The sequence below is a fragment of the Otolemur garnettii genome, unplaced genomic scaffold, assembly GCF_000181295.1.
Source record: "Otolemur garnettii isolate 467f Iridium unplaced genomic scaffold, OtoGar3 scaffold00175, whole genome shotgun sequence".
Classification (NCBI taxonomy): Eukaryota; Metazoa; Chordata; class Mammalia; order Primates; family Galagidae; genus Otolemur; species Otolemur garnettii.
In genome coordinates, this window is record NW_003852570.1 from 3,442,817 (window position 1) to 3,453,455 (window position 10,639).

General features: G+C 41.6%; 1 protein-coding gene across 1 annotated transcript; it reads right to left on the reverse strand.

The window, feature by feature from the left end:
- Positions 1 to 595: 595 nt before the first annotated feature.
- Positions 596 to 3,148, reverse strand: MAGEE1 (MAGE family member E1). The gene has a single exon (XM_023519452.1). The coding sequence runs from the start codon at positions 3,146 to 3,148 to the stop codon at positions 596 to 598; it is 2,553 nt and encodes an 850-aa protein (XP_023375220.1).
- Between the last annotated feature and the right edge of the window lie 7,491 nt (positions 3,149 to 10,639).

Genomic DNA, 10,639 nt, shown 5'->3' on the forward strand with positions numbered 1-10,639 from the left:
AAAAAAAAAAAAAAAAAAAAGAAGAAGAAGAAAAATAAGTTTAATGAATACTGAATAAATTAGTACATTAGCATTAGATTTGCTTTATTCAACTTTTATTTTTCATTACATTTTAGTACAGCAAAGCAGATACAGGTAAACAACAGTATTCTTTACACAATAGCAGACAGAAAGGAAGGCCAGCCACAATTAAGGTTGCTTTTGCAGTTGTTCTATTTGTTTGTTTAACACCTGCAGATATATCATTTTACTGGTAAAATTTGGAAACATTCAAGAAAAATCTTATATCTATAGCTATATGATATATATTCTTTTCCAGATAATGCAACAAGATGGAAAGATTTCCAAAACATTTTACAAAGCTCTCAAAACTCTTACACCAAAATATGACAGCAAAGCAAGTGGTCAATTATATTTATCCTATTGGACAGTATATTAAAACACTTGAAACTTTTCAAGATACCACACAAGAACTAAATATGAATAAACACAAATAGAACTAGAACACAAATACCAAATATAATACCACCAATACATAAGACTTAGGGCTCTAGGGCCTGGCCTTGCAAGGCCCTTCTGACTGCCATGCATTCCTCTATCTGAAGTTGTGAACAAAGAATTGCCTGTGCCCAACATCTGCTCTATTGGCCTCATCTTCCATTGCTTCCCTGTACTGCTGTGGCCAGTCCTGTGGTTCCTTTCTGTGAATTCTGGCCACATACCGCAGGGCTTTCATCTTGGAGGTTTCCAAGCGGGCTCTAGGGCCCCATACAAACTCATATTGCACTGGATCACTATCGGGAACCCGTAAACTGTCTATATAGCGCTGGCTCAAATACCTACAGGTAATTACATGCTTTCTCCCAGACTGAACCCCTAAGCCCCGCAGAAAGGCCCAGACTGCAGACTCCCTGGCATGGTTGCCCATTATAAAGATGAAGCTTAGGACCTGCATCAAGAAGTTGTTGCCAGGCCTGTTTGGACTGTCCACAATCTCTTCAGTTTCTTCCATTTCTCTTCGGTTGTACAGGGTATAGGAGTGGTTCCTGGGATCAAGTACCACTAGCTCTGTCCCATAGACATGGTTCAGGGTGCGGGCAGCACGATTCAGGAGGTCAGGGAACACTTTGCTGCATTCTCGGCCAATGTAGTAAAGAATTCCTTTCTTTGGTATAGGTAGCTTAGTTGAATCCATAAGCAGAAATAACTGCACCAACTTCCTTGCCTTGCTCTCCAATCTTGACTCAGGCCATGAATGTGGGGGATATTTTGAGGAATGGTTGGAAATCTCTGAATCTGGGAATGCTACCTCTGCAGCAGCTTCCTCAAAAAAGGGCCTTCTAAAGTGAGGGAGAGCCTGCCAACCCTCAGCCAAGGCTCTGGCAGCATCTTCTTCCAAAGCCTCATTGTATTGCTCTGGCCAATCCATAGGATCTTTGTTATAGATCTTGGCCATGAACTTCAGAATTTTCATCTTAGTGGTTTCTAGGTGGGATCGTGGGCCCCAGAAAAACTCATACTCCACTGGATTACAGTCAGTTATTGGCCTGTAGTCCAAGTAACGCTGCCATACAAACTCCACAGACAGAAGTCTCTTGGGGTTCCCAAAAATCGAAAGCCTCCTCTCCCGCTGCACCCCCATCCTCCAGAGCATTTCCCAAATCTCGGCCTCTTTGGCTTGGTTGCCATTCAGGAATATTTGTCCTAGAATCATCATCAGGAGGCCCATCTTTGGCCCATTAGGGTTCTCTTCTAACCCTTCAAAGGGCACAGGTCCAAGTTTGTTGAGCAGAATGTAGGTATGTGCTTCCGGGTCAAGTTCACGCAATTCAAACCTAAAAATGCATTCCAAGTGAGCTGCTGCTCGTCTGAGGATCTCAGGGAACTGACTGCGATATTCTTTAACAATATATTCCCTCATTTCAGACTCCCGGATAGGGTACTTGCTCTGATCCTTCACGAGCAGAAACTGCAACAACTCAGCTACATTCTGTTCCATGGGGTCCTGGGGCTTCAGGGTAATGGCAACCTGAGAAGTACTGAGGCCCATAATGGTAATTGAATTGGGGCTTTCGTAGTCTCTCAGGACCTGGAATTCCACAGGACCTTCTGCACCCTTAGGGCCCTCAGAGTCCAAGTCCCCAGGGGCCCTAGCCACACTAGGGTTTGGCAAAACAATGGAGCACTTGGAGGGCTTCTGGGCCACAGACGCACTAGAGCTCAACAATGTGCTTGGTCTCTCACCAGGGGTGGGTGGCATGGAGTTGCTCGGTTCCTCACAGGCGGTGGGCAGCATGAACGTGCTCAATCCCTCACCAGGGTTGGGCGGCACAGATGTGCTCGGCCCCTCACCAAAGGGGGGCAGCACAGAGGTGCCCGGTCCCTCAGAGGCGGTGGGTGACACGGAGGTGCTCGGTCCCTCATCAATGGGGGGTGGCACGGAGGTGCGCAGTCCCTCAGAGGCGGTGGGCAGCACGGAGGTGCTCGGTCCCTCATCATTGGGGGGTGGCACGAAGGTGCTCATTCCCTCAGAGGCGGTGAGCAGCACGGAGGTGCTCGGTTCCTCACCAAAGAGGGGCGGCATGGAGGTGCCGGGTCCCTCAGAGGCGGTAGGCAGCTCAGAGTTGCGCAGTTCCTCACCAAAAGAAGGCAGCAAGGAGGTGCCCGGTCCTACAGGGGTGGTGGGCAGCACGGAAGTACTAGAGCCCTCATCGGTGTTGGGAGGCACCGAGGTGCTCGATTTCTCAGAGGAAGTGGGCGGCCCAGAGGTGCTTGGCCCCTTAGAGATGGTGGGAGACCCAGAGATGCTTGGGTCCTCACCAGGGGAGGGCAGCACGGAGGTGCTCAGTCCCCCAGAGATGGTAGGCTGCCTGGAGACGTTTGAGCCCTCAGAGGCTGTGGGCGGCTCACAGGTGCTTGGGCCCTCACCGGGAGTGGGCAGCACAGACATACTTGGGCCCTCAGAGGCGCAGAGGCCCTGGAGGATCCTAGGATCGCTGAGACCCTGGGGGACGTCTGGGCCTGCCATAACAGCGGGGAGACCAGAGGCGTTAGGTGCCTGAATTTCACCCCAGCTGCCGCTGTTGTGCGCAGTGGCCGTTGAACCGCGGCGGCGGCGGCGGCGCGAATTCTGGCTTACCAGTGACATGGTCCTGTCTACCGGCGAGTAGAAGCAAACACCAACAGGACCGCGATCTGGCAGAAAGAGGACAGGAGGCGTGTAGATGCTTCAGCACAAAACTGCCGCTAGCGATAATGCTGTTGCTGTTGCTGCTGCTGCAAGAAAGAAAAGCTCCAGTCAACTTGCTGGAACCGAAAGTAGAGGCGATGGAGAAAGCAGGTACCAGCCCACAGTGAACGTTAGTCGCTGTGCATTCGGCTTCTCACACCCCGCCTTCTGCCGCAGTCCGCGCAGGCGCAGTTGGGCTCTGCGGCAAGGAGACCGAGCCCCCCCCCCGCCTCACCCTAGGGCCTGAGAGAGTGGATGTGGGGGGGTTCTGCACCAGAGGAGAGCACTGGAAGGAGGGAGACTGTGGTAGAATGGGACCCGGAGAGAATGGATGTGGAATAAAAGCGGAAATAACAGCTACTTTTCAGAGTTAGGGTATAGATTAGGGGGCTTCTACACAGTGTCAAACACTCAACACATTCTCAAAATTTGTAATTACGTCCTTGGGATTTGCTTTTCCCTGAAACTGCTTCGGGAAAAATGTGCATGGTCTCTAAAAGGGCAAAGCCCCCATCCCTCCCCGTTTCTTCTATCACTTTATCTATTTAGGTTGTGAGCTTTTCTACTGTTGTGAGCTGGGAAGAATGCTTTTCTTGAAGTCCTGGGATTTAGTCCCAATTAGGAAGCCTAGAACCAGTTTGAAGAACCCTAACCCTTACCAGTACAGAGGATTGCATCTTGCCTTGGGAAAGCTACTAAAATTCTTAAAAATGTGGTTAATATTTTCTTTTTATTTTAGAATACAAACATTTTGGTTACATTAATTGCTTTTGTGCAGTTTGAGTCAAAGTTATAAGTGTGCCCATCACGAAGACAGTGTACATCATACCCATCAGGTATGAATTTAACTGTCCCCTCCTTTCACTCCCTGATTACCTGCTCATTTGATAGAAATGTTGTAAGGATCAATTGAGATGCTAAGTGTTAAAGGTTGTTACCTACTCTGTTTTACTCGGTTATTACTGAGCACTTTGAACAGATCTAATCCTGACCCCTCATTCATTTATTCAACAAACAGTAATCATCTGACAAGAAATTAGAGTTAATTTCTTTGTCCTCAAGGCCCTCCCAATGTAAAAGCAAGAATCAGATAAAGAAAAAGTGAAACAAAGTTTTCTAGAAGTTTGTATAGAATGCAGTGGACAGCAGGGTCAATTCTACCCATAGAGCCAGAAAAGGCCACATAAAATAGTTGATGTTTAAAAGATGATTTGGCAAGTATTTATCAAAAGAACAAGGATGAGAAAAGCATTACAACCAAGTAGTACAGCAGAAGTTAGAAAGAAAACAGTGGAGTGCACAGATGGGTTGTTTATAGAAGTAGACTGAATGGGGAGGACACTAAATTTGTGACATTCACACAACCAATCCTCTATCACTCATCTTACCACTGTTGACCCTCTGTTTTGATGTTTGTACCTTGTTGCAAACATTTACTGTATATGGCATTTTTTGATGTCTCTACAACAATCTTGCAGTAGACTTCCTTTATACTTGTTTGGAGAAAGGGAAAATAACTGGCTACAATCACAAAGTGTCACCACTTCTTGTCTCAACTGGAGAAGCAATGACACATATACCATTCCTTCAGTTCTAATTCTGTGACACTGAATGCAGATATTATCCACTAGCTCATTGGTGGGTTGGAGGATGGAAGTCCAGCATATTTCTAAGCCTCAGAAACAGCTATTCCTAACCTAGGATTCAGCAATTTCTAAAGACTCTGAAGTTGTTCAGACCTAATAAACTGGCATTTTCACCTCTAAACATATACCCTAAAGCAATTATAAGCTATATATGTAAAGATTTTGCTAAAATAATTTGTTCTAATATAACAGATCTGAAAACTATATTAATGTTAAATATCCAGAGACTATTTAAACAAATTATGGCATAAAATGGAAATCAGTAAGTCATTATAGTGATATTGAAGAATTCCACACTTTAATCTTTGCCAAAAGGCCAAGAAACAATGACATTGAAATGTTCAAATTCTAATAATGTGTAGTTGATTGTAACAAACCTTCCAAAAAACAAAAATTTGGGGGAAATTAACTGTTTGAAGGTATCAAAAGCTACAAAGAGCCTTAGAAAGCTATTAAGGTAATGAGGACTTCAAGAGTCATGATTTCAGAAAAAAGGAAAGTGCAAAGAAGTGAGTCTTAGATCACATGCAACTTTGTCACTCAAGAAACTTAATGAAAAAAATGACTTAATATGTACAGTGAACATTAGTCAAGTGATGGTTACATTAAATAACCACATTTCACATCTATGCAATATATCCTATATATGTAACAAAAATGCACTTGTACCCCCTAAATATATAAAAATAAAATACAGAGGAAGTTTAATTATTTGTCATGTAACAATCTGAACTCTAAACCCACTGAAATAGCCCTTCAAAACTGAAGGTATAATAAAAACATTTTCAGAAACAAAACTAAGTAAATTTATCCCCTGCAAGCCCAAACTAAAGGAAATACTGAAAGGAAACTTCCTATATGAAAATAAATAGATACAAGAAGAAGTGAACAGTAAAATAAAGGGTAACTATGAGGGTAGATAAATAAATAAATAACATAATATATTTACACAATGTAAACTCATAATACTAATGATATCTGTGTAACTTATATATGTAGAATTAAAATATATAAATTTTTAATGAATGCAAGTGATTTAAGTACTGATCAAGGAAAATGTTATGACTACAAGGTGACAGTAGCACACGAGTTTTATTTGATCAACACTTTTGATAGATTTGTAAGAGTGTGGGATTCATTAAACCCTGAAACTTTCCAGACACTGGTGGGTGGCAACCATCCAGAAGGTGAGAAAGGCAAAGGAACACAAGAGGGAGCATAGGGTCAGAGTTGTGGCTTATGTATGCTGTTTCTCAGCAACAAGGCAGAAAGTCTCTGGGTCAGAGAACTCTGAAAGGCAACAGCAGTTTATGTTTTTATATTTTGAAGTTTATCCTACCTATGGCTAGCAAATGTGTACAGTTTCACAGAGGTATGCAAAGAAAGCAGCCTCTGATGACTAACAACATGCTTATTTGGGCTATATTTAAAGAGATTGAATGTGTAAAAATTGAGTTTAATGCTATCAGGCTTTTGAGCTAGCAGACCTAGCTTTTTTGAAAAAGTAAACAATACAGGGACCAATATACAGAGGCCTTTTTTGTCTCAGTTGTATAATAATCTAGCCCTGGCAATGTTAGTTTGTAGTGCCTGAGTGCAGAGCCGACAGTAAATGAGACAGAATCCTGTAACGGCACAAGTTAGAATTTCAAAGCTCTTTCACATCCAGTCTGCCAGGAGGAAAGCCGGGAGAATAGATTTTTAAATTAAGGCATTTTGATTTGTTCAATTATTTAGTCAAAAGAGTCACATAATCCCACTGGTGTATGTCCTTGACTATCCTTAAGACCGAAATCAGATTGGCAGAAGCAAGTTCAGGATGCAGTTATTATAAATTGGTCATCATATGTATTGCTGAGGCTGAAGCTATAGGTACAGCAATTAGGCACATTAGGTATAAACCTAATCTAGGTTTAGACAACTGAATATTCCTTCTTGTTTGGATTGGTGTGCCTTGGTGCTTGAGTTTCCTGATGATGACCAATAATAAACAGCATCAGAGTATTTTCATGGATCTAGAATAAGCTTCACAGGAATACTTGGCTGTTTGAAAAAAAATATTAACTTATCCATGCACCAAATTATATCCTGAACTATGAGGCACTCACATATGTGATCTTCACAGGTAGGTCAAATTATTTTAAAAGTAAATATAAATTATATTATACATTTCGGCAATTTCCATCCCCGTTTATCATGACGTTGTTACATTTCAGTGGGACAGCACTTATTTCATCATTTCCAATCCAGGATAAACTTTTACTGGAATTCCATTTTTATAGTTGTGATAGCCTCAAGGGAGCCCTTGGGAAACAGTAGTGTGATGTCACCAGTAAATTTCTTCCCAATTTATCTTGGATACCAGGATTCTTCTTATTGTTTCTATCTCCTATATAGTGTTATGTATACTAAAAGATTGAATGCACAAGTGCACAATAACTGTACCATATATAAAAGTAGAACTCTAACTCACAACATTCAGCAATCTGCCTAGGAAACCCTCTCTTATATACAATAAGGAAGTTAACCTGCTATAAGTCAGACTTATAAAGTGTCAGATTGCTATCTTTAGTAACAATCCAGGAAATTAAACAAAAACTTCTACAATAATCAACCCCAAATTGTCAGAACTTAATTTAATAATTGACTAGAAGGTAGAAATCCTTGCAATTATTGTAGAGCCAGGTTCCATTGAGCATTATGCAAAATTTGAGTTTGGTGTTTTTTTTTTTTTTTTAATTTGAGACAGAATCTCACTCAGTCACCCTAGAGTTGAGTTCCATGGTGTCATAGCTCACAAGCAACCTCAAACTCTTGGGCTCACGCAATCCACTTGTCTCACTTTCCTAAGTAGCTGGAACTACAATACCAGCCACAACTCCTTTCTAGTTTTTCTATTTTTCAGTAGGGTCAGGGTCAAGTTTTGTTAAGGCCAGTCAACTACTCCTGAACTCAGAAGATCCACCTGCCTTGGCCTCCCAGAGTGCTGGGATTACAGGTGTGAGACATTGCACCTGGCCTTGTAGCTGACATTATGAGTTTGGGCTGTGGAAGAATTCTCATACTGGTTGTAGTCTACAATTTTTCATACATGCCTTGGCCCAAGTGATATGATGTAGTATTATACATTCCTTTACTTATTCATATTGATTGACACCCAAGCAGGAGGTCCATGACAAAATGCCCCTGGCCACTTTGTTAGTACAATATTTTTCTGTCTAAGTAAATGAGGCTTATATTGCAGGAGAAGAGAGAACATTATAATTAAAAGAACGAGAGACCATGTAGTTGTGGAGACTTACATTGTTTATATTTGTCATAATCCTAGGAATTATTAAAAACTATAATTGTATTTTGGCAATCCTGTAGGATTTTTAATATTCTTTTTGGATTACAGCATTTGTATTTATTTTTTATTTTTTTATACAATCTAATGTGATTACATTTAACCAATCAACATAGCTTTCACCCCATTTACTTGATTATTGTGCCAAAACATCTATGTTCTACATTTCACAGATTTGACTTGTACCCTTGTCATATGTTCCATAGTTGTGATCTCGCCTTTTACCCTCCCTCTGTCGAACTTCTCCCACCCCGTCCCTCCCACTCCACTTCTCTCCATCATTCTGGGCTATAGTTGTGTTCTCTTATTTACAAGAAAGTGTGAGTAAATATAAGTAAGTTTCATAGAAGTACTGAGTACATTGGATACTTTTTCCTCCATTCTTGAGACACTTTACTCAGGAGGATATGTTCCAGATCCCTCCATGTAAACATAAAAGAGATAAAGGCTTCATCTTTCTTAAGGCTGCATAATATTCCACAGTGTACATATACCACAATTTATTAATCCATTCATGGGTCAAGGGGCACTTGGACTTCTTCCATGACTTGGCTATTACAAATTGAGCTGCAGTGAATAATCTGGTACAAATATCTTTTTTGCTAAGTGATTCCTGGTCTTTTGGATATATTCCTAGTATAGGAATTGCAGGATCCAACAGCAAGTCAATTTTTAGTTCTCTGAGTGTTCTCCAAACTTCTTTCCAAAAGGAACGTAATAGCTTGCAGTCCCACCAGCACTGCAGAAGTGTTCCCTTTTCTCCATATCTATGCCAACATCTGTAGTTTGGGGATTTTATTATGTGGGCTACTCATACTGGAGTTAGATGGTATCTCAAAGTGGTTTTGATTTGCATTTCTCTGTTGATTAAAGAAGATGAGCATTTTTCATGTGTCTGTATATCATGTGCCTTTCTTCTTCAGAGAAGCTTCAGATTACAGCATTTTTAATTTGATTGCACCAGCCATGAGCATCTTGATTATACTATTAGGTACTGTCTATGGGCATTCTTTAAGTGGGATTTGAAAGGTAATGTGGCCCATTGCTCTATTTGCTTGGTGGTAGTAATTAAAAATTGTGGGTTTTGTTGTCCCATGGGGCTTAGAAGCATGAGTCACAAGTGATATCTTAGACCCTCTGGTTTATCAATACTAGGTGCCCCTAAATGTATAATAAGAGGAAGGATGATAACCTCAGTGTTGATGTATGTGGTTATGTTAGTAGGACAGGCCAATATAAACAGTCAAAACTGTGGTTCCCATTGTCTCCAAACTGACCAATGTTGTGTATCATCCTGTGGTGAACCTGCAGCATGTTGAATCCAAACATAGCTTGTTATTGGTAGGGTACAAATTACCATGGATAGGGTAATCCATTAATGGATGTGTAGTCAACACTGGATATCACCAGAATATCATCTGAATATCAGCAGAATGGTGTTATCTTTTCTTTGGGGATTAGTTCCACCTACTGGGTGTTGGGCACATGTCCAGGTTTGTTCTACAGTGCTTGCAGAGGAGCAAAGTATGTGGGTGGCAAATAAAGACACTTCTCTTTCCAAATAGTGGTAGACGGATTACTCAGCTTATAGTTTATTCTGGGTCATGGGTGAATGCAGGTTGAGGATGATTCCAAAGTCAGTGGTCCACAGTGAGAGGGAAATGGTTAAGCTCTTGTTTTCTATGATGAAGAAATAAGGATGGATGTTCCTTGGCTGTGAGTTGCAATGCCAGGGGTCTCATGTTCATGAAAACTGGTACTGGGTTATGTCTGCTGTGAATATATACACATGCAGAGGTAAAATCTCTCTTGGTGGTTTTCTTGTTTGTTGTGAATTTCAACATATTATAATTATGGCATAGAGTCATGAATTTCATGTAATCAGGAATATGAGCAATATTTTTTTTTAAGACAGAGTCTCATTTTGTCACCCTTCATAGAGTGCTGTGGTGTCACAGCTCACAGATACCTCAAACTCTTGGGCTTAAGCAATTCTCTTGCCTCCTGGGACTATAGGCACCTGCCATAATGCCCAGCTATTTATTGTTGTTTAGCAGGCCTGGACCGGGTTTGAACCCGCCAGCCCCAGTGTATGTGGCCAGTGCCATTACTCTTGAGCTATGGACACTGAGCCATGAGCAACATTTTTGACTACTTGGGGCACTACTGTCTTCCAAGTTCTCTCATTTGCGACTGTTTAAAAGCCCATTATCTCACTGTATTACCTGCTGTCAGGAAGGTAGGGTAGGTGAAAAATACAACTAATGTTTTGCCAACTATTTTTCCATTTGCTTTACAAAAAGAGGAAGGCTTGAGCTGACTGTATAACTTCTGGCACTTCCTACATTGTAAGAGCTGCTTTGTTAACTATCCAATAACATTGACAGAGGATGGTGCCTTGCATTGGTAATCCAACAG

What these genes read in the sequence shown, in the direction of transcription:
- MAGEE1 (XM_023519452.1), bottom strand. Translation starts at nt 3,148, where the DNA reads ATGTCACTGGTAAGCCAGAATTCGCGCCGCCGCCGCCGCCGCGGTTCA.